General features: G+C 37.3%; 4 protein-coding genes across 8 annotated transcripts; 3 read left to right on the top strand and 1 right to left on the bottom strand.

The window, feature by feature from the left end:
* On the top strand, positions 205-1,013 carry LOC109822117. Its single transcript, XM_020388286.1, has one exon. The coding sequence runs from the start codon at positions 245-247 to the stop codon at positions 665-667; it is 423 nt and encodes a 140-aa protein (XP_020243875.1). The 5' UTR covers positions 205-244; the 3' UTR covers positions 668-1,013.
* On the top strand, positions 1,143-7,790 carry LOC109822090 (beta-carotene isomerase D27, chloroplastic). 4 transcript variants are annotated; one of them, XM_020388265.1, is made up of 8 exons: positions 1,143-1,540; positions 1,627-2,103; positions 2,821-2,913; positions 3,972-4,033; positions 4,162-4,268; positions 5,042-5,137; positions 7,243-7,359; positions 7,561-7,790. In XM_020388265.1, exons 2-7 carry the CDS (start codon positions 1,732-1,734, stop codon positions 7,290-7,292), a joined length of 780 nt encoding a protein of 259 aa, XP_020243854.1. In that variant the 5' UTR covers positions 1,143-1,540; positions 1,627-1,731; the 3' UTR covers positions 7,293-7,359; positions 7,561-7,790. The 4 variants fall into 4 exon arrangements, with proteins under 4 accessions (XP_020243854.1, XP_020243849.1, XP_020243859.1 ...); XM_020388260.1 differs by having other exon boundaries at positions 1,143-2,103; XM_020388270.1 differs by having other exon boundaries at positions 1,143-2,103; positions 7,565-7,790.
* Positions 8,356-21,551, bottom strand: LOC109822129 (heterogeneous nuclear ribonucleoprotein R). Of its 2 annotated transcripts, none has more exons than XM_020388301.1 (9): positions 21,421-21,551; positions 20,154-20,698; positions 19,964-20,080; positions 19,718-19,858; positions 19,458-19,634; positions 10,281-10,488; positions 9,649-9,824; positions 9,448-9,533; positions 8,356-8,856 (listed from the first exon to the last, which is right to left on the bottom strand). In XM_020388301.1, exons 2-9 carry the CDS (start codon positions 20,652-20,654, stop codon positions 8,739-8,741), a joined length of 1,524 nt encoding a protein of 507 aa, XP_020243890.1. In that variant the 5' UTR covers positions 20,655-20,698; positions 21,421-21,551; the 3' UTR covers positions 8,356-8,738. The 2 variants fall into 2 exon arrangements, with proteins under 2 accessions (XP_020243890.1, XP_020243884.1); XM_020388295.1 differs by having other exon boundaries at positions 21,418-21,551.
* LOC109832707 lies at positions 23,403-23,855 on the top strand. Its single transcript, XM_020400114.1, has one exon. The coding sequence runs from the start codon at positions 23,403-23,405 to the stop codon at positions 23,853-23,855; it is 453 nt and encodes a 150-aa protein (XP_020255703.1).

Here is a 23,991-nt window from a genome sequence, read left to right on the forward strand (position 1 = left end):
GGATTAGATGCAGATTGGGCATAAAATCGAACCGAACCGAATATGCCCAGCCCTACTTAATAGGTTTGAGTTTGCATAAGAGGGTCATGTATAACTGGCAAATCACCGAAAAAATTATAGTAAACAAAAAATTCTCTCATTTCAACGAGATTTTAACTAGGGGGCTTATTTCAACATACTAATTGGAAATGGGGGAGCCTTTGCAGTCCCATTCCAACCCGAGGCGGAGAAGTCGCTCCCAGCAATGCAGCCTGCATCAGTTTTTCGGCCATCATTTTCTCCCTTCAACCAGCAAATCACCGTCTCCGCCACTCTCCACAGAAAACAAAACCCAAATCGTCGTCATCATCATCATCATCATCAACAGCAGTCTCCTCCCAAATCCAACCTCCATCAACAAATGACCGCCAAAGTCGAAGGCCCATCACCCCTCAGAGGCTCCGACGTCCTCATCGCCCTCCAGAGAGCAGATACGCTCAAGAAGAAGAAGAAGAAACAGCAGCAGAGGAAGCTAAAGACTGCGAGGGGGAAAGAGGGAGGTGAAAGTGAGAGTGAAGAATTTGATTATGACAATGTGAGACCCATAATCGTTCGTAGTGATTGGAAGGAGAGGATTGATGAGTTGGAGACCCGAGTTCAAGAATTGAAGTCCCAGTATCACTATTGAGTTTGAGAAAAATGATTGTATGGAAGGTGTTTGATGAAATGCTTATATGGGTTTCGTCGCTATTGTTAGTTAAATTACATATCATCTCAATTCTCTTCATGGCTTCTTCTTGAATAATTAACAGCTAAATAGGAGGTGTCCAGCTCCTCTTTCAGTGTTTCAGTTCGATGGATGCTCAGGATTCACGTCATGTTTTTTGAAGATAACATTTTGATGAATCATTGATTTTGATTTGTGTGCTTCATTATGGTAACTGGAGGTTTCATTTCCTTTGTGTCGACTCTGCACCAAAGGGAAGAACTAAGAACATGATCGGATGATTGTTGTTTTGTTCCGGAAGTTTCAATCCTGATTGAGCTAAATTTGCAGAGAGTAATTAGTCTGGGTTGCCAATATTCTCGATGTTCTTGTTGGAGATAGCATGAGGATGCTAGATCAGTTATTCTTGTCAAGAGTCACTCATTTTCACTTCGCGTTTACTGTCTCATACATGAGTCGAGGGCAAGTGGGCAAGATGTTCTATGTTGGAGCAGATGTAAGATGAATTGAGCTCGAGAGATCTTCAACGGCTTAAAAGCCTCTGTCTGTGGAGAAAATCTCGAGATATACAGCATATGACGTTCACATGTATCTTGCTAGTTGGTGGTCCCTAATTCTTATCAGAAACAAAGAGAAGTATGTGGACACATTTTAGTGAACTTGGGGACGAGCAATTCTAACAGTAAGTGCACTATGTTAGTAGTTTTCCAACCAGTCATCAGATTGATAATGAAGGATGGAGAAGCTCCTACCACTTGTGCGATAACACGCTAAGTTGATCCCCACACATTGTCTTTTGGTTGCAGCAATCCTTCTAGATTCTGACGATGGCTGGTCAGAGCTCATTTTCTGTGTCCCCTCCTTGGCCTCATATCTTTCTGAATTTAGCTTGTCCTTGACTTCTCCTTTTTCTTTGGTAGGAATCCTCTCTCCAGACAAATCTACAGAAATGCAAACAAGTTAACAATTTTCTAATCAGTTCAAGGATTTGCATGTAAGTCTGACATTACAATAGAAAACAAGAGATGGAGCTCTTGACTGTGCCCAACTGTAGTTTTTCACCTCGACAACCATTAAGCTTTAGACAGCGAAACTGCTTTTCTATTAAGTGTGCTGGAATCTCTGGTCCTTCAGGAGTTCCGGCTCCAATGGGTCAGAAGACAGAGTACAAAGACGGGATCTTTGAAAAGGTGTTCATGGGTCTCTTTGCTCGTAAAATGGAGAAGTTTGCTTCGTCTGGAGGGAAAAAGAGCGATAGTAAAAATTTGTGGGATTGGGACTACGAGAGCTTCGTTGATGTTTCTAAAAGGGTGATGGTTGGAAGATCGAGAAGTCAACAGCAGGAAGTTGTTCGAGAGGTCCTTCTCTCTATGCTTCCTCCTGGTGCCCCTGCTCAGGTGAATTTCTTCTCAAGTCAGAGACTATCAAAAGGCTAAATTACAAAAATAGTTTCCATTATCCATTTGGTTTTTTTTTCTTTTTTTGATGTGTTGCCCTTAAATCTTTCATATTTTGAAACTAGTCCCTCAAATGATTGAAATTGCTATTTGGTCTTGGAATTCTTATTTTATTTTGAAATTAGTCCCTCAGAATCATTGAAATTTCTATTAGGTCCCGCAATTCTTAAGTTATTTTGAAACTCAGTCCCTCCAATCAAGAGTTGAAGTAGCAAGTGGAGGGATTAATTTCAAACAACTTTTGAGATTTTGGGGACCTTATGGCACTTTCAATGCTTAAGGGACTAATTACAAAATGACTTAAGAATTTGGGACCTGATTAGTGTTTCAATTATTTGAGGGACTAATTCAAAATATGAAATATTTAATGGATTAATATCAAAAAAGAAAAAAAAAACTTCCCATTTACTTTCAAATACTACATGTATTGATAATCACTTTAAAAATGTGATTCCATTAAGTTCCTAATGGCTAGGAGCATAAAGGGTTTATGTTTATTATGTAATACAAGATACTTATCTGACAGCTGGGTGTAAATTGGAGCAAATTTTCTGTGTTTTATACTTTACTGGGTAAGGCTGAAGAAAATATTATTTTGGCAGTTGCGATATATAGAAGGAAGTTGCTTCAAAAATGGATTTTTTTGTGTGAATGCAGTTCAGGAAGCTGTTTCCTCCGACTAAGTGGGCTGCTGAGTTCAATGCTGCACTAACAGTACCCTTCTTCAATTGGTTAGTTGGACCCTCGGAGGTATTTGACATCTTACATAGTCTTCTTGATGTTTTTCCCCTTGGATTTGGTATGGAATTGCATACAAAATGTGATAATAATCTTCTTACATGTGAATCCTATTATGAAAATAAAATATGGTTTCAACAACCAATACTCTGGCCATATGTTAACCAAGCATCTTGTACATGTTCTATATCGAACATGTATCAAATGTGTATGTGGCATATCTAGTTCAAGTTGATGGGGTTGCATACTTTGTTATTTTATTTCCTAGCTATCACCACTCATCCATCTTTTACCTTATCTCTGCAATGCACATTTTCTTAGACATTGTTTTAATTTGCTACATTCCAATCCATGAAGTATGGTCTTGAAGCTTTTTTAGAAGGTTCTCTTGTATTTTATAGGTAGTTTATAATTCATAAAACTGCAAAAATCACTTTAAGCATCCTTTTGACCATATTATTTTCCTTGATCTTATCATTATAGTAAAAGATTGATCCTATAGAGGAAAAATGATTACTCCGAGTTATTTATTAATCATCAATCTGTACCATATGCTTGTTAATTCTTAGTTTCGCAAAAATGAGAATTCATAGTCTTTAAATTTTAAGGCTTATATCCACCTTCCTACTTTGGAAATGCCATTTTCCTGCTAATATTATATCACTAGCAAATAGCACAATCAACACTCCTAATGAGTCTACTAAGTTCACCCCCTATTGATGCAAAGAGACAAAGACTTAATGCCAGTCCTTATTCGATTTTCATGAAGGCATATTATAGATAATTCAAGGCCTAGTTCTCTTAATGCTAGTCCATTTCACACCTTTTGGTCGTACTTTACCACCACAATAGCTTATAGTTCATATGCTGATTATATGCGCTACCAGATACCCTATACTTTTCGAAGTATCAAATTTTTACTGTGCTTGGATCTAGCATTTTCAATTGCATAGTATGAATGGAAACTCGATATGCATTTCAGTTGTCATCTTTTTTGTTAACTAGAAAAGGTTCTAGTTATGTTAGTGCTTATGTTGTCTTCATGGTCACTGATCATTGAGCATTATCAGGTTGTGGAAGTGGAAGTAAATGGGGAGACACAGAGAAGTGGAGTGCATATTAAGAAGTGCAGGTAGAACACTTTGTCAAGTATGATTTTCTATGTTAATAGATTCTTTTGCTTTAATGAGAAATAACCAATGCTTCTTCACATTGACTTAAGCTCTTACAGACTTTAATTTCTTCACTGAATCCCTACAGATATTTGGAGAACAGTGGATGCGTAGGGATGTGCGTGAACATGTGCAAGATTCCAACGCAAGACTTTTTCACCAATGAATTTGGACTTCCCTTGACCATGAACCCAAGTATGTAACCCTATCTAGTATCTTCTTGCTTGGCTTCTTGATTTGATTGGCCTCTACTACTGACAATGAGCACAGAGATGTTATTTTATGATGATTCAGATTGTATGGATTCACAATTTATCGGATATAGGGATATCACCTGCTGATTGCTGAACCTATACTTGACCAGTTGCCTATAGAAAAGAGTTGATTGCGGACAGAAACCCTGTGGTATTGTTGTTTTGAACCTACTACCCCTCTAGTTTAATTTTTGACTCGAAAGAGAAAATTGTGTGTGTTTTTTTTTTCTTTTGACTAATAGACCCCTGATGATAGAAGAGTCAAAAAAGTTCATTCAGGGATCCCTTTGCAAACATAAAATTAGAGGGGTTAAGTTCAAAGCAGCAATATGACAAGGGCCTATCTACAATTGACCCTAAAAATCATAACTAATTCATACAGTTGTAAGTTATATTATGCTCATAGCGTGTAAACAAGGTTTCAGTTTAGTAGTTAATTGCCTAGGTGCAGAATCTGCTTCTAGTATCTAAGTCTAATAGTTGGACTAGCACAAAAATATCCATAGCAATTATATCATCTAAATGCCAGATATGAACAGAATGGACATAAATATTAAATGGGAATTCTATCTCTGGCCATTCACGTTGTTTGCCGTACCATATCATCAGATTCATCCTGATATATGTCAACAAGCTTTATTGTTTTCCATATACTTACATCTTTGATCCCCTAAGCAATGCCGTTTCATTTACTCTATGTTTGTATTCATGCAGATTTTGAAGATATGAGTTGTGAAATGATATATGGCCAAGTGCCGCCTCCTTTTGAAGAGGATCCTGTCTCTAAACAGCCTTGTTATGCCAACCTCTGTAAGCTCAAGAATCCAACTTAATTTTAAACCCTTGTTTTTATCAAAGCCATAACCTTTACTCAACCTAGGAGCACCCACAAACCAATCTGAGCCCCACTCAGGGGCGGCCTATATTACATAACTGATACAACAACAAAGCCTTTTTTTTGTCATCTTCATGGGTCCCCTTTCAGTTCTATTACTGGTCAGAATAAAATCCTCTGTGTATTTTGTTTCATTTTTTTGGGGTTATTTGCATGTATACCCCTTAAATCATGGGTACTTGCGAAAATACACATCAAATCTTAGCATTTGCAAAACTACCCGTCAATTCATCAACTTTGTGAAAAAATATCCTAAAATCAACAAATCATCAACTTGGTGCTAAAAATTTGACTATTTTGTTGATAATTTGTACATTGTGATTTACAAATTAGCTTATCAAAGTTGATGATTAATTGCTTTGAGGTTAATTTTTTTGAAAATTGTTGATTTGAGGGGTAGTTTTGCAAATACTGAGATTTGGAGGATATTTTTGCAAATACCCATGATTCAAGGGGTATTTTTTCTCATTCAGAGCTAAATCAGAAGTCCGCCTACAGAGTGTGTATGTTAATTGACACCCATGAAATGTACATGTACGTGATAAGAGAAACCTTTACAATATAGATATAGCCCTCGGTTTTGGAAATGAATTCGCAGAAAATATATACGTATGCATTCACAGGCTTAACTTGAACCTTATGGAGATTTATATGTAGCATATCACATCTAGAGGGATATGTAAATCAAGATTTCAACTATTAGCCAGACATTTCCGGATATTAAGTGTGTTGATACCATCTAACCTTAAGCAGCTAATACCACTGATATTGGTTAACATTAACCAGTACATGAAAAGACGCAAGGTTTGAAATACTGAACGGTTATCGATCGTGTTACACTGTGGGGCAGCAAAGAAAATCAATAGAGAGAGAGAGCTTGTGAAGTTGTGATTAAGCAGATTTATTCCATTTACTAATCCTTACGACCCAAAACTTGATGAAGCCATCAGAAAGCCTAATATTAATACTAATAGAAGCAAATCGAGACTTAGATAGTGTTTGGGCGAGCTTATTTTTTAACTTAAAGTAGCTTATAAGCTAGTTTTTCCGTATCTCCATATTTGGTAACACCTATGTAAGCTAGCTTTTAAGCTCATTAAAAAAAGTTGGTGTTTCCCAACTTTTGAAAAACTACCTTATAAGCTCATCTAAATAAGCTACATTTGACCAAACAAATTACAATTTTATCCAAACAATCATATAAAATATTTATCATAATAGTCATAAGCCACTAAAGCCAAGTTTAGCTTATAAGCTCCAAAAAATAAGCCCCTCCCAAACACCCTCTTAGACCATTATCAGGATTTCAACTTCAATATACATCTCTCAGTTCAATTATAGTGTGGTCATTCTGGATGGAAAAGAAAAAGAGGTGAATAGGCAGCAAATGCAACATTGACTGTATGTAGTAGATGTTATGGAAAAAAACATTAGTTTCTGGGGCATTTCACATGATTCCCTTATGCTCCTGATCACCTATCCTAGAAAAAATTTAGATATTGTTTTCGGTGTAAATAGAGAAAAACGAACGTGAAAATTACAAACAGCCACGTATTGATAAAATTGCAGGTTTATCACATATTTTATTGCCCCAATCTATGTTTATTTTGCTCCCCTTTTTGCCTAGGTTCTCCTTCAACTATAAATCCTTCACTCCTAATTGCCCATGCCATTGGCCTTTCTATCCAGCAATTGCCTCTCATATGCCTGACATGCTATTTTCAGATGAACGCTACTATGCTTAACTTTATTTGCACTCTTTAACTTTTGGATATGCTCTGTATAGAAGTAGAAGACCCTTTTTAAAAAAATCAATCCCATCTCGTCACCCTGATTTGTATTTCTATCTTTGATACTTGTCTTCTTTATTAGCGATAAATCACAGCACATGTTTTTCCTAGAAAAGAAATTCTTGAACATGTTTCTTGAATTCCTTAGTTTTAAACATAAAGTTAAAAATTGATAGGGCTAACGTATATCAGTATTTTGCATCTGAACTCAATAAAACTTCGAATTGCAGGTTCTATGGCCAACACAAACTCCACTATTTGTCATAAACTTAAAAACTAAGAAGGCCTCTTGCTGCATTGAAGAACATTGAAGGAACAGTCAAAAGTTTGTCATGATGCATCCTCAGGTTTGAAAATATATTTGTCGATCTCTCTCATTTGAAATATATTTCTCTTTTTCACTTCTCCTATATATCCTTTAGTTAATATTTGATTTTTTGGCTATCTCAAGAATAGTGTTTGTTTTGTTGAAGAAACTGATATTGTATTTAGTATTCTTATTAACAATAAGATAGACGATTTAACATATCCTCTTATTTTTTGTGTAGTCAGGTGAATGTGAATTTTTTTCCACCCTAGGAGCTGATGGGCATGAAGAAAGCGTGAAGAAAATTAGCTTTGAGTTGAAGCTAAAGATTTTTTTATAAGTTTTTCGCAAAAGTAAACATGTATATTCACTATAATTTGCTATACTGGAGGAATCCAACTCAAAAGTTGGAGATATGTGACAATATTACGCCGTCAGAAATAAATAAATACTTGAAGGTAGTTCGTTGTACAAGCTCTTTCATGGTCCTTGTGTTATCTGTGGGTGCACAACATCAGGGTTGTTTCTTCAATAAGTCAGTGGTATCCAAGTAATCTTCAAGTATGAAGAAAGAGGAATACATTAAGCAATGTAGTTATGTTTTAATTGCTAAGAAAAAAAAATAACCATGTTTCTGATGAAAAAGGATTTAGGTACTCCCCACTATCAAAAAGATTGGTACGGAGACCTAAATAACGATTTGGGTCCTCAAAGGTAGTATGAAGACCACCACCTTTTTCAGTACTAAATCGCCTATTTGTGATTTGTTTTTGTGTACAAATGAGGACTGAATGCAATTTATATGAGTATAATAAGCGCTAGATTTAGAACGAATCACAAGCATTCACAAAATAATTAACGCTCGTGGTAAAATGTAATGATCTCCCAAGGAAAGGATCCAAATCCAATGAAAAATATGTTCTGATCTGCAATAGGAACATAATAGTAATTTATCTTTGTACTACTGTAAGGGGATTGGAATTCAACCGCACATATATACCTATTCACTGATTATAACACCGTGGAAGATGAGGCATACGCAAAAAAAGATCCATCTTTGCTGCCAAGAATCACAAGTTAATAGTTCCAAGACAAGAGCATCACAAAATATCTCAGTAGTAACATACTACTATCCAATTGAAGATAATAAACAACAAACACGGACAGTAACATACAGTCGGATCTTTCAAGATATAATGTCATATACTGGTTGAAAGTTTCAGCATGAAGCAGCCGTTGACAATTGTCACGCCTGTATTAATAAGTTACTATATAACATGTGACAAATGCCTTTAGATCCATTGTTGCTGGAGATCCAGATATCATCGAATGGAAGAAACAAGGCCAAGATGAAAACAACAGCTACCGCAAAACCTTTGTCCTCGTAACAAAACAACAACAGCAAGGAATTATCAAAGACTAGTAAGGGTTGTATCGGCGTCCACCACGGGCTCTATCACTACTTCGACCCCCACTATCACGGTCACTTCTTCGTGAAGGAGGCGGTGGTGGTGGAGCTTGTGCACCAGGCTGCTGTCTGCAAAAATTGCAAAAAGAAATATAAAATTAAGCAAATTAATTTTTATATGAATTAACCAAAAGAAGGCACGGGTTAATAAATGTAGATAGCCATCTGTATTAAGATGGTCTAGCTGCTTATACCCTATGAATCTCAAACGACGCTACTTTTGTGTCCCCAAAACTTCGGGGCGTCTCTCACAAACTTTTCTCACTGAACCTCCAAAACTTTGGGTATTTCAAATAACCCCCTAAACTTTTAACTTTATCAACATACTCCCTCTAATAGTGTTACTATACATTCTCAATTTACCCAAATACCCTCAACAGGAATTTGGGTTAAAACTAATGGTGTTATTCGTGGTTAAAGTTTTGGGGGTTTAAAGGAATAAACAAAGTTCACTGGGGGAGGGTTTTGCGAAATTTACCCATAATTTAATTTTCATGTGACATCTCTACCTAACTTGGAAAATAATGTCGTGTGGAGTCTAGGAGTTACAAGTGCTAATAAAACAGTTTAGAGGATTTAAGGACACCCTCATAATATAAGAGCACATAGTACTGCAGCTGCATCTGGAATTAACGAAAAATTTGAAGTTATGGAGCTTACAGAACATAACCAATGCGACCATCGGGTAGAACCATCGGCACCATTCTCATCCCTGATGGCATCGGCCCTCTACCATATATGACAGGCTGCAGAATTTCTCAACAACCAAACTTTTAGTGATGTAGGTATGTGCAGTAATAAAAACTAAAAGATTATCATGGATGGAAAACTAGTTTTATGCAAAAAGAGGCAAGAGATAACCTGGCCATGTCCTGATGAGCCATATCCACCACTATAAGCGCCATATGGGTCTCCACCATAACCATAAGAAGGGTATTGAGGGTAATTTGGAAATTGTCCAGATTTGTATGAATTGGAGGCGTGATCAGACTTTTTGTCGGTCTGAGGTTTAGCAAGAACAACCTCAATTATTTGACCTGACAAAAAGACATGGAACCACTGTCATCTCCAATACACAAGAAAAACATAACATAGCAAGAAAATGGTACAGCAGATGTGAAATATTACACAAGTTCTAAACAAAGACGACATCTTTGAAGTTTATGTTCCTATTTGAACTTATTACTATTGTTGTTCTTAACTAAGGCATTTCTGCAGAATTACACACATTATGGATTTACCATGCAGTAAATCAAATTACCCTCTTTATCATTTGAGAAATTTAAAAGAAAACATGGTTAACTTGTATAATTAATCAGAACAAGAGCAGCCATAAGACTATATATAAGATTTCAGTAAATTTGTCCATAAGTTAATAATATTGTCATAATAAACAACCACCATATGCTTGTGAAAGATAATAGAAGATCTTTAATTACTTTGCAAACTAATCAGTTGTTCAGATCAGCAATGCAAAAGCATAAGAACATTACCATCAATTTCATACTTTTCAGATGCTTTCACTGCCTTCAAAGCGCTAGATCTCTCTGCAAAATGAATGAACCCAAAGTCTCGCTTACTTTGCCCAGTTTTAGATGGTGGCAGAACAACTTTGGTGACTTCTCCATGCTTCTCAAAAAGTACTTTTAATTTTTCTGATGTAACTCCTTCTGGTAAGTTCTTCACATAGATTGCCTTCACCTGTGAATCCACAAAGGTAACATTAAAATAAAAAAAGACCGAAAGATACTCCATATGACTACCAACTCTTGCAGCATTCAAAGGGTAACAATAGTGGAAAGGGCCTCAAATAATACAGGAAACACAATATACAAGCTCTAAAATTGTAGTTTCAATCCAATGTTCCCAGAGTTACAGTAACCTCAAACAACAAATATAGATCAGGCTGTATTTCACTAGAGAGGTCTTGCAGTAAACAAAGCTAATTAATGATGCTGCAGAAAAGGTAAAGAGCCAAAGCCATTGAAAGAACACCTTGACAACAACCTCCAATAACAATATTAAAATGTAATGAGACCAAATTCGTACAAATAAAATTACATACTAGCAGTCTAACTACAATTAGTGGGATTTTGTCCCCTATCCAAAAGTATCTCAGCGAAGGAAGAAGCTGCAAAGCATATATGTCAACACACTCTTAATCAGATGATTCCTAGTTATGCTAAAGTCAGAAAAGGGACGGCCATATGAAAGGCAAACTACCTAAGAAGCACAGGGATAAACATGACACGATATAATCTATGGACAAGCAACACATTCCGCAAACAGTTATAAAATGTCAATGACAGAGCAAGAAAATGTCACGTTCATACCATACATTTCCAAATGTGTGCTCGTTGTTTCAAATTTCAACATAATAGAGCTACTGTCAAGTAAAAGCGTAAAACAAAAGAACCAACAACCAAAGAGGTCATGTAATCAGAAAATGTTGTTTGTGCCATGTGAATGACTTAATGATAAGTTGCACAACTGAAATACAACCATTATATCAAAGATCTAGCACATTAACCATGTAGCTTTAGCAAGATAAAAACAAGGGTAAGTTTATCAAAACTGGCAAGAAAGAGGGGACAAACGGTGAGTAAGCAATATTACTAATTTGAGCCGTCTAAGTTCCAAAGCCATTAAAAAATCAGATTTAATGGACTATTCTCCAAACTGAGTAGACCTTCGTGCTTCACTATATCTGCTGCTCCATGCCTCCATATGGTCAGGTTTTACCAGGTACTAATTGAAAAATTTTACACTAGGATCCATTTATAGAGATAGTGTAGGGTAAAGAGTGCAGTTAAGAACAGGACTCCATGATAGACAAGTTATACTACCAACGGCTACCTACAACTGAAACCATTATGCCAGACTAAGTATTAAAATGTACATACAAGAGGTATCATCCTCTGTTGAGTAGAACTATGATAAACAAGAGATAAGTGATGTGACACACCGTGATAAAAACCATCTGGCAATAAGATACAGCAGAATAAAGATATGCAAGAAATTTGGATTCATAAGTTACATAAATCAAAATTATAAAGTAAAAACAAATGGACGAGTAAAACAGCATTGTCAGGCTATGATGCACGGATACGGATACGGGACACGGATACGACACGGACACGGATACGGGATACGGCAAAATCCAAAAAAATAGGATACGGGGATACGGCAGTGATTTTTTTTTAAAATTATTATTATAGATAGAAAAATTTAGTCAATTAAAGTATTAAACTTGTACGTTAATTTTCATTCAAGCTTGCAAACTATTCAAACTTTCATACTAGTATACTGCATCACTAACAACTATATTGCTAAATTTTATTTTCTTCTTTACAGGTTACAAATGGCGAATCAAGTTTTAAGTTTCAACTTTCAAGTCAACTAGTAGCACTACGCATAGCTCAAATAGCAAGAATCAATACTCGCACTCTCGCAATCTCGCACATGAAAACAAATAGTAGCACATTTTCAACAATTATGACCGATATGTATTAATAAGAAACAAGTAATTAGTTCTGCAAAAAACAGTTAACACTTAACAGTGATAATAATAATAAAAACCAGTAGTTAACAGTTAAGATAAATCTCTCCTTAAATCTCACTTTGTAAAATAGTTACATTTCAACAGTTAAACAAATCTCTCCTTAAATCTCTCCTATTATTAATCAAAATAGTCCACAAACCAAACTTTAATAATTACCTATTATTAATTAAAAATCAGTTTACTGACTTACTATCTCAAATAATTAACAGTTAAACATTCAAAAACATTGCTTTATAGTTAAATAAGAAACCATTAACAGTTAACAGTAAATGGCTTAATAGTTATAGTGGAAATCGGGTATGTACCCAATAACCCAATAACCCTAGCCACCGCTTCTTTTTGCTTCTTTTTTAGCTTCCGTCAGGCGCTGCAGGCGTGTCTGAGCCGTGTCCAACTCCCTGTTGACCGTGTCTGGCCAACTTTGACCGTTGACCCGTGTCGGACACGGATTGACCGTGTCCGACACGTGTCGTGCACGTATCATGCGCGAATCGTGTCTGATTCGTGTCAGACACGGATTCGTACGTGTCCGACACGTGTCGTGCACGTATCATGCGCGAATCGTGTCTGATTCGTGTCAGACACGGATTCGTGGCCTCTTGGGGAGTATCCGTGCTTCATAGTTGTCAGGTATATCAAACTAGATCCAAGTTATATAAATATACACTTATGCTTGTTCCAATACTGGAACTGAACTGGGACTGGGGCTTTGACTTGAACCGGTACTTTTTTATGCACTTGCCTCTTCCAGCTCTGGAACTTTCTATTTGCTTAATGCGTCACTGAACTTGACCAGGTACCACCATGAAGTAGAACAGGAAGTGGCACTGAGACTGTCACAGGATGACGGATTGATACTAAAACTGGGGCTGCCCTATATAGTCAGGCTATCGGAAAGGAAAGAATTCGCAACGGCCACAAGTGATACGGTAAACGCTTGATGATCTGCCCCCGAAGCGTCATAACCCTTTCACTTGGCAATTGATATAAATGGGACTAAATCAATTGAATTTAAACACCATTCATGGATTAGATGTTTACCTTCTAGACTCAAATATATCTTCAATATGCCTAGGAAATCTATAGATCTTAAGATAAATCAAAACGCAGTGACATGGATCTACCGCGTATCAATTGTATCAAAAGTGTGTGCCTACTAGTACAAAATATCTGTACGTCTCCTCTATTAAAGTATTCCTTCTTCATAGCAGTGAGATAAAAATATACATGTACACATGAAGGCATATAGATCAGTATTTTTGTTCCGTTGAAAATGATACCAACCAACCATTTTGGTCATTAGTTGGCTGTCCTAGGAACTGGATACTGAATACTGAACCAAGTATCAACAGCATTCAGTGCACAAGCATGAAGACCATATTCTATGTTGCATAGATACGTGTACGGGTACGGGTACGGGACACGGCAAATTTGTAAAAAGTAAGGTACGGGGACACAGTTGTATATATACAAAATAATTCACTTTAGATCAATATTGAATTAAATTCCTATTACATTTTCATATTTTTTGTTATGTAAAGTGGAGATTATAAATAAGAAACTAAATATAGCTCAATTAACTCGAAATAAGTATCTATTTCAAATTCCAATGGCTGAAATGACTATATTCTTTACTATCACTAATGGATGAATAATGAAATAGAGCAAATGTTTAAATTGAAAATAATCCGAGAGAGTAACAAACAACTAATCCCTGGTCAATCCCAATCTTATTATATCCTCACACTTATTTACTCTTAAATCCACACCCGATCAATCCTCTACTTAGAGCACACCTGAACTAAAACCGGAAGCCAAATATCAACCGATAAACCTTGCGGTGTTATAGTTGTCCAAAAGAACAAAAGAAAAAAAGAAGCGGGCCCCACTTTGAAATTCAATCACCAGCTGTGTTATAGTTGTTTCCTCCCTCTCTCTCTATTTCTCATTCTCCTCAGTCCTCCCTCATCCCTAAACAGTAAACCCCCATCTTCTCTCTCCCTCTCGTCATCGAGGCGCTGAAATTGCTTCGTCGAGGCTCTGATTTCGTCGTCGAGGAGCAGGATTCGTCGTCGAGGAATGTGATCGTCGCTTTAGTCGATGGGTTCGAAGGTGGTAAAGGCAGAATCGCTTCAGAGGATAAGTTATTTCAAGTGGGCTTGGGTTATTGGGCTCAAATAGCGCCCGATTCGTCCTCCGTTTCAAAATTTCAAGTGCGTTTTTTCTCTCCCCTCACGAGTGAATTTTTTGTCGTGTCCCCTCAAATCGCTTCAGTCGGTGAATTTTTTTTCTCCCCTCACGAGTGAATTTTTTTCTCCCCAATACGTACCCGACACGGGTACGGGACCAAGATTGACGTGTCGGGGTAACATAGACTCATATTATAATGGAATGATAGGTTCAAGAATCAAGATAGTACAAAAATTCCTATAGCAAATGCAACTGCAACAATTAAGCCATTCTAATCATGCTATTATTTCCTCAAAGTTCAAAATACCAGCAATTACAATTTGTAGTCATGTGCCTATATGTTGCAACCTATGCATTAATTGTTTTAAAAGGCGGTCCTTGCTTTTTTAGGGTGCCTAAGCAGGTGCAAGCCACATAAGCATGCCAAAAAAAACATGTTATGACCCACTTAAGTACAACAACGGATGAAGATAGCAAGTTGGATTCCAAATTCTAAATTCAATTAACTAGAAAAAAACTAGGATTTTGATTTAGCAAAACCCTTTCCTTTTCTCTGTCTCTCGAGTCTCGGCTCTCTCCTTTGTCAAACTATAGCTAGAGGTGATGCCCCTAAATCCCAATCATTGCAGGAATTGCCACCAACCATTGTTGAGACTTCCAAAAAGAAAGGATTTTTTTATTTATTTTATCATGATTTTAAAGACAAATTACAATAATATGTACAGATTTATCTTGATCAAGATCGGTTATTGGAAATATATCGGATTAGCCAAAATTCATATCGGATCCCAGTTATCGGGTGAAAAAATCTCGGATGATAAGCCTATATAATGTAATATACATCCATAAATATAATCTAAGTACACTTAAATGAGATATAAACATACTAAAATATAAATAACACATGTTTAGGATAATATTTAGGATAACTAACCAAATGTTTTTGCTTGGTGGATGCGGAATAGAATAGGATAGTACTATTTTTATTTAGAAGATGCGGGTCGGGTGTGGGGGAAAAAAGGATTTTTGTCTCCAAACGAGAATCACTTCACTTAGAATGTAAATTGTAGAAAATCAGACGATTTTTAGCCAATGAGAAATCATCTATTTTATCGAATTTACACCGATATATCGAGAAAAATCGGCTAAAAATGATATGCGATAAATTTTTGCACTGATCATATCAATCATGGTCCAAACCCAATATATCAACGTTAAATTGATAATATCGGCTAATTTTTAAACACTAATATTGACATTCATAATCATCTTCCTCTTTCTCTTTCTTTCTTCTTTCAATCTTCATCAGTTCATTGTCCTTTGTCTCTTCTTCTCTTAATTTATTTTTGTATGTTTTCTCAAATTCTAAAAGAGATTTTATATTTAGTAGAGATTTTTTAAAAAATAGAATGCCAAAATAGGCAGCACTTAGCCATATTCCAAGGAGCCTAAGCATTAAGCTTAGATCTGGCGCCCAAAAGTACCCAATGCTTTCTAAGACATTGTGTAGTATACGGACATAACCACAACCTCCATAAAAAGAAAAACAAATATAGCACCTCACAATCACCCTAATAGTTTCACGTGTCCTGAATGAAAAGAGCAAGACTTTTTCTCTCAAGCCTGATTGTTTAATTAAGGAGGTTGAACATTTTTTGCTTTCATCGCATAGCTTTTGCAATCTTTTCAAGCGACATCAAACTATAGCTTTTTGTCCATCCCTCATCCTGATTCTAAGGGGACCATAGCTTGAGAGATAGCCATCATGTTGCATGAAAGTCATCCTAAACAATATAAAGCATCACAATGTCCAGAAGATGGCATCTCCCTTTAGATAATATTGGGAATATGTCAAAATTGTTCATACTTGAGATTCGTACTTGAGAAAAACTAAGCAAGGTTACAGAAAGCGTTAGGCGGCCTAAACATCAAAAATGACACCTAGAGATTGGGTAGATCCTAGATGGTTTTTCCAAATTTTTATTTTTTAATACAAATAATTAATAATAAACGCATAAAATTCATAGAAAATTGTAAAAAATAAATAACAGACGTACAATCCTACATATATAGACTAAATTGTAAATACAGAGAACACCAACACTATATGTTAATGTCAATGACGCATAATATCCCAACTTCGAAAGCCTAATGCTCAAAATATCAACAAAAGCAAAAAAAAACTATAAATAAAAAATTAAAATCGAATAGTCTAACATACAGCGTAATCATCTAATCTGCTTTTCTTCAGCTCTAATCTATTTCTCTTCTTCGTGAAGCTCTCTCTCTCTCTCTTTCGTTTAACTGGTGGTGGAGGATATTTGTTGAAGATCAAAGGACTTGAAGGTGTTCATAGTGGGAGGCTAAAAGAGTTTGGAGGAGATTAGAGGATGATGGAGGCAGTAACGGAGGAATCACGTTCAAGACCTAAGCGATGCAGCCCGCATAAGGTACCTCCTAGGCCTAGATGCTCTGAAAACCTAAGCGGGCAGCTCGGCCTAGATAAGAGCCTAGGTGGGCTAGGCGGGAGCCTTTTGAAGCATTGAAACTAAGGATGTGCAGAAAGGAATATAAACAAGTAGTTGGGAGTAAAATATCTTAGTAGTTTTTACTCGTTATGGAAACGACGACCTTTAAAGAATGTATTCTAGACAATAATACTGAAACATCTTTACAACTGTTTTCATCTCTATACTATTCATTTGTTAGGTCATTATTCTCCTAATGGTCATAAAGGAAATTTTTTATTTTTTAGTATTTCAAGAAACCAAAAACTTTCATATTTACCCAAGGTTATTTAAGAAAATATTAACCGTCTCACGTATCATGTAAAACAGCAGGCTAAACACTTTTATCTAATAGAAAATTTCATAAACTTGAAAGTCTTTTACGCTATTTACCAAACCATATTTAATTGTTTCACCTATTTAATAAATATAAATATCCCATACAGAATTTTTCAGACATGAGCTAACAATTATCATTTTACCCGTGCTGCAATTTAAGTTTTGTTTTTCTTTTCCATATATGCTAAAGTTTGAGGGCTTGGAGATTAGGAACTTCGAAGATGGAAGAACTAGAGGTAAGGATCATCATTCTGGTTAACGCACTTTGTACAATGTCTTTGTACCTGGCTCATTACACCCATGAATTGAAGTGGAGAGCATGGCTCAGTACACTCATGTGGAAAAAACTAACCAATAAGCATTTAATTTGAAGATCACCCTACAAAATCTAGTTCCCCCCACCATAATCAATTTAAACCGAAACAAAAAGTAGATAGAGATTTCATAAGATGGGTTTGATAGGATTAAAGAGAGGATCTTAGAGGGACTTTGTTGACTTTTTCATGAAGTGGACACCAATAATTAGACAGATGATTGTATGAGATTTAGACGGTTTCTACTGTTTGCCTATAATTGTGTATGTTGTGTTTGGATGCCTCTTTCACCCCAGCTTCAATAAATTGTTGATACATGTATATATTACTTCAGTTGGTGGTGGTGGAGCTGGTGATATTGGTGGTAGCGTGTGTGCTTGTGCATTCAGGTGGGCAGTAGAGGGTGCTTTTGGGCATCTAAAATTAAGATATAAGCTCAAATATGACGAGTCAGAAAGCAAATGGGTTAATTCAACTGTGAACCAATAAACAAGATTTGCAACAATAAAATGTCTACATAGACAAAACATGAACATATTAGAAACTATAAACATGTATCATCGGTCATCACCCAACATAATGACAGATCAAAATTAGCTAGTTGAATACATCCCCAGTCAAGGGAATTTCAAGTGAACTCGGGATGATGATCCCAACAGTTAAGATCCGTCCTAAATATTCAAGTTTGGGTACTTCAAGAACCCAGATCTGACAAAATCTCCCCATCTTCATCGGGATAAGTGAGTGTTATCAATGTGAGAGGCGCAATGCGGGGCGTAAAGTCCCTTTACACAGATGTGCAGGATGTTTTACCCGAGTGAAGCGAGGCGCACACCGCACACAATTTTCAAGATAAATAATCAATTGTGAAGAACATGTTTATGAATTTTAACACAAAAAATATCCCAAGATAAATAACATCTACTACTAAATCACAAAATAAGGTCATAATTCCTAATGCTAACACATCCAACATAGTAGCGAATTTCATAATTTCCCAAATCAAAAGTCAAATCCAGACTAGTATTGAAGAAACATCAAATAATAGACGAGGATAGTTAGGGTCCTCAATCAAACAACTAAAAAGGCCTAATGGGTTTATTTTGTTTTTTGGGATATGGGTATTGGGTATAAAAAAGTATAAAAACCAGATTAAAATGTTAAAGAACGAAAATATACAAGGTTGCATGCACTTTGTTCTTCAGAAGCACAAAAGGCGTTGCTACATCAGATCACTTCACCACCACCGCACAACGCAGGACGCACGAGGAACGGTAAGGCATGCACCTTTGATAACACTGATATAAGTTATAGAGAACAACTAGTTCTTCACACTCCAAGCATATTAAAGTTCACGAATTTCATGGCCCTACGTCTGACCTACCTTGTACGGGTAACTGCCCAACTTTGTAGCCAAGGAAATAAATCCACAAGAATCTGGTTTCGGCTCTGCACATTTCAGTATATGTATGTGATACAGATCTTACCCTCAAGCTACCTGACACAACTTGTGCAGCTTGCACATATGCCCCATGCTATACACACAAAAAGCAATTCTAATGTGCAAAGTATGATTTTCCATACAGAGCAATCAAACAAATTTTACAGCACAGTTTAAAGTTTAAACAGACAGTACTTCAAGTGAGAAAGTAATACATGCTCTTTATATTATGTACAAGATGAAAATTTTGTGTAGCACTAAAGTCCAAAAAGGAAATAGCCAACCAAGTGCAATTTCTTTACAACAAGTACTCGTACCTGAGAGGCTGCAGAAGCTTCAGCTGCGTTTTTGGGGTCAGCCCAGCTAATGGTGGGATTGCTTCCGTCTATCTTAAAATTAGGATTTGTCATTTTTTGCCTTGCATACTCAGCACAAGCGTGATTGTAATACTCAACAAAAAGAAAGCCACGATTCCGCTCTGGATTTTGTAGGTCCTGAATGACAACTGGAAATATTGAACATACAAGTAGATGTTTATTTTGGTACACAAGCTTATCTTACATCAGGAGAAACCTACCTTAAAGCATTCAATATTTTCCACTCCAGGGCCAGTCTCCACAAGTATTTTCCTCAATTCTTCTTCTGACAAGTTCTTTGGAACATTTCCAACAAATAATCTGTATTTGACTTGAGACAGTGAACATCTCAAGGTTCTTCCCTGAAATGATGCGGAAAAAAAAAGGAAATAGATTATATTCAAGCTCGCAATCAAGCTAACCTGTGGAATAAACCTATCTTGCATGTCCCTGAACAAGCACATTACCTTGAATTCTTTATCTTGCACTTCTTCAATGGCTTTCTGTGCAGCATCCTTTGCTGTGAATGAAACAAAAGCAAAACCCTTGCTTTCCCTTTTTTCCTTGTCCTTCACCAACTTTACCTGCCAATGTCAACCATCACAAAGGTTAAACTTTGTTGAAAAACCACAAATATCTAACATGATAATATCTAACCTCAAAAATTTCACCGAAGGGTTCACAAAGCTCTCTTAGGTCCTCCTCTGTTGCATCACGGGGAAGCCCACCAATGAAAACTTCTGAGCCATGAGGGGGAAGAGAGAGCAACTCAGCATGTTTCTCTCTCTCAGCCTCATCTATTGGCTCAACGGCATTTTCCTCATGTGTCACGGAGTTAGAAGCATCCATAGTTTCATCAGGCTCAGAAACTTTAACACGCTCCTCCTCTTCAGAGACATGATCTTGTGCATCCTCTTTGTAGTCATCTCTGACTCTCCTATAGCTATCATCATCATCTGCTGGATCTTGCTCCTCAAATTCATCTCTTGTTCTCCTATAGCTATCATTTCCGGCAGAATCTTGCTCTCTGTATTCATCTCTGCTCCTGTATCCATCATCCTCTACAGGGTCTTCATCATCCATCATATCTTCAATGTCATTGTCTCCATCAAGGTCAATTTGCTCTTCAGGTTCTTCTGATGCACGTTGGTCAGCCATGGTTATGTATTATATCACTTTATCCTATTGCATCTGCTTCGAGCCTTAAAATGAAATCATTAGCGCGTAGTTAGAGCCTATTGAACACAGCAATTATTTAGGAAAGATGGCACAGACTGAGAAACTAAAAATGGGTATGGGGCTGTTGCTAGCATTATCTTAAGCTATCTTTTTAGTGTATGCCAAAAGAGAAAAACCCATTTTGGGATTTGTTTAGTCAGGAAGCACATCGATTTTTTATTTATTTATAAACTTCCTCTAATATCTATTGGCTATACGAGGCTTCCTTTCTAAAATTTTGATTGAGGCTTTTCCACAAACACACAAAGGGCAAAATATATCTACAGATAGCGACAGCCAAACAACCAAATGAACCCCAAAAAAGGATCAAATTATTTCGTTTTTATATTACAATCTAAATCCATTTTAGAAATTAAGCCGTTCCGGTTTAAGGCAACGAAGAAAACATGGCATATTTCTCATTGCAACTTCCAAAAGAGTCAACAGATGGAATTATGCACTTTAAAAAAGAATAAAGTTCACAAATTCCCAAAAAAAGGAGAAAAAAATAATCCACTCCTTTATTCTCTCTTCAGTAAGAACTCGGACAACTGTTCCTGTTGCTGCTATGCTGATTCATCGCAGAGGACTCGAAAAAATCGAGAAAAAACCCCAAAAAAACGGAGAGAAGAATAGAAGAAGAAAGGATTAGGGTTAAAATTAGGATTTTCGATAAAAGAATGAAAATTTAAAGAGCTACTACCACTGATTGTCGCTTGCCCTTGCCGCTTAATCCTCGCCGTCGCCGCCTCTCAGTCGCCGGAGTGCCGTCGCCGCAAAGCCCTAGGTGAGAGACGGTGAGAGAGAGATTGCGTGAAATGAATAACGGAAAGGGATCGAACTAGGGATTTTGTTATTGGGATAACGGGTCAGTTTTAATTTGTTAACGGGTTTCGGCCCAAACAGTGTAGATGACTACATGCGCCCGTACATCATCAGAACGGAACTTCAATTTTTTTCCGGCGTTGGGCAAACTTTTAAGCGGTTTTGGTTATTCATTAAAAGTAACTAGATGACAAGGGAGTGTTTATTTCACTCAGAATAGAAATTGGATCTGACAGAGGTAAAATTATAAATAAAGGATTCTAAATATATCTTATGTTGACAAAACACAAATTATTAGTATAAATCCGAAAATAGAAGTGTAAGAAATCCAGGCCTGTTACGGGGTAGCAATCGTGATTTCACTGTCCTAGAAGATTGAGGACTCACCTATCGCCCTGGCGCAGTTAATCCTCTTCCCCTAACAGTAAAAGTCCTCGGAAATTGCCGGCCTCTGTACTCGGGCGAGAGTAGCAGAGCTTCAGTTCAGACGAAGATGGTTGTCCGAAAATTAAATAAATAAATAGCAAAAGATTTTAAACAGAATGGTAGAAGCTCTTGAGAAGAGAGGGGAAGGCTTGTTCAGTTGTTGTGTCTCTCCGAATAGGGCTTGGGCTGATTATATAGCCTCCAAAACACTTAGCTGTTGCTAATTACTCGCGCACGTTTCACAGAGATCTCGCACATGTTACCACGATGTCATAATTCTCGTAACCGTTACAACCTTGTGTAAAACGTGCAAAAATAAAAGCTTGAGAGGCAAAATGGCGTGCATGTGCGGTGTGGCGCGCGTGCGTGTGGCGAGGCGTGGCATGCGCGCACGTGTGTTATGCAAAGCCCAAAAAACCCAAAAATAATATTCAAAGCCCAATAAGGAGTGTTCCATTATAAACCACTTACAATTCAATTCACTTTCCAATGTGGGACTATTCACAAGGCCAAAATACCTTTTTCTCAACACGTATAGCTACACCCCCCCCCCCCCCCCCCTCAAAAGCCATATTTGACTGAAAATTAAAAACAATAAATAAATCAATAAATCACAAATTAAATATAGGTTGGGCAACCTTTCGTATCGTGAATTCGGGAGAGGTACCTTCCGGCTTTGAACCTTTCCTTAGTGAGTTCACCGCCACCTGAGAGACATAATGGACTAAGCCTTGAATTAGGCCCCTTGAACCATGTATTGATAAAAACACACACAATATGTCTTCATCTATTGAGCAAAGCGGGTTGAGCGTTAAAGGCCATGCTCACAATAACCGACTCATGAGAGTTTCTAGGAGTTAGCCCAGCCCAGCCCCCCCAACCGCAGCCATCATGGTTCCTCTCACGTAGGTAAGTTCTCCAATGGTACTACAGGTGGATATCATACCCTCCGCAATACATGCCTTGGACTTATTAAGAGTAAAACTCAGCCTAACCAGCTGTATCATAAAAGCATTGTCATCATAGAGAAGGGGTACTAGCACATGCTACATATCGATATATGAATATATCTGGGTCGATGCTCCACACGAGTGTCACTAGTCCAGCCTATTTCTACCACATTGAACCAACATTGGGACTACGTCTCCAAATAAGGGTTGGGTTGCCGCTGTCAGTGACCTCACTTATGGGCTTAACCTCATCTCCCTCGATGAATCCAGAACCACACTCCTGGATAATCTTTTAGTCAAAGGGTCAACAAGTTTCTTCTCAGATTTTACAAAGTCTAAGATCACAACTTTACCTATCAAGCATTATACAGATTTATATCTTATTTTAATATGTTTGTTGAGTTTTTTATTTACATGCACTTGCTTTAGAAGCTCTATGGTAGATCTAGAATCAAAATGAATGAAAATTGGAGGAGAGGGTTTACTGATGGATATTCAACTCACCGATACCGCTCGGATATGGTGGGCAGCTGAGAAGACTCATTTGGAGAGGCCCATCCTGTGGGAGACGTTCATCGAGCACTTCAACAGGAAATATTTTCCTCAGTCAGCTCGGGATGAACTGCTATGTAGATTTGTTGAGCTTAAGCAAGGAGGGCGAACAGTTGATGAGTACGAGGCTGAGTTTTCTTCTTTGAGTCGATATGCTCCCCACTTGGTTACAGACCCTACGATTATGAGGCATCAATTTCAGAAGGGTCTGGGCAAGTACATGAGGATGGCTTTGGCAGGTAGAGCTTTGGCGACCCATGATGCGGTGCTAGATGCAGCTCTCGAGATTGAGAGCGTACATAAGGAACCTGAAGACTCACATGTGATTCAGAGCAGGGCACCCATAGTTCCAGATAGGAGTGGCGAGCGTCCTCCTCAGAGACAGTAGCAGAACCCGCAGAGGCAGCAGCATTCTCAACGTCAGCCATTTCATCAGGCTTATCCTTATCAGCTTCATAGAGTGCGGTCTCATAGCCAGTCCCCGGTGATGTGTTCTTATTGTGGCTATCTCGGGCATACACAGC

Source organism: Asparagus officinalis, chromosome 1 (genome assembly GCF_001876935.1).
Source record: "Asparagus officinalis chromosome 1, Aspof.V1, whole genome shotgun sequence".
In the NCBI taxonomy this organism is placed as follows: domain Eukaryota; kingdom Viridiplantae; phylum Streptophyta; class Magnoliopsida; order Asparagales; family Asparagaceae; genus Asparagus; species Asparagus officinalis.

What these genes read in the sequence shown, in the direction of transcription:
- LOC109822117 (XM_020388286.1), top strand. Translation starts at nt 245, where the DNA reads ATGCAGCCTGCATCAGTTTTTCGGCCATCATTTTCTCCCTTCAACCAG.
- LOC109822090 (XM_020388260.1), top strand. Translation starts at nt 1,732, where the DNA reads ATGGAGCTCTTGACTGTGCCCAACTGTAGTTTTTCACCTCGACAACCA. An exon ending in CTCCTGGTGCCCCTGCTCAG is followed by an intron (nt 2,104 to 2,820) that starts GTGAATTTCTTC and finishes GTGTGAATGCAG; the next exon opens with TTCAGGAAGCTGTTTCCTCC. An exon ending in GGTTAGTTGGACCCTCGGAG is followed by an intron (nt 2,914 to 3,971) that starts GTATTTGACATC and finishes GAGCATTATCAG; the next exon opens with GTTGTGGAAGTGGAAGTAAA.
- LOC109822129 (XM_020388301.1), bottom strand. Translation starts at nt 20,654, where the DNA reads ATGGCTGACCAACGTGCATCAGAAGAACCTGAAGAGCAAATTGACCTT. An exon ending in AAGCTTCTGCAGCCTCTCAG is followed by an intron (nt 10,489 to 19,457) that starts GTACGAGTACTT and finishes GTGGATTCACAG; the next exon opens with GTGAAGGCAATCTATGTGAA. An exon ending in TGAAAAGTATGAAATTGATG is followed by an intron (nt 9,825 to 10,280) that starts GTAATGTTCTTA and finishes TCTTTTTGTCAG; the next exon opens with GTCAAATAATTGAGGTTGTT.
- LOC109832707 (XM_020400114.1), top strand. Translation starts at nt 23,403, where the DNA reads ATGGATATTCAACTCACCGATACCGCTCGGATATGGTGGGCAGCTGAG.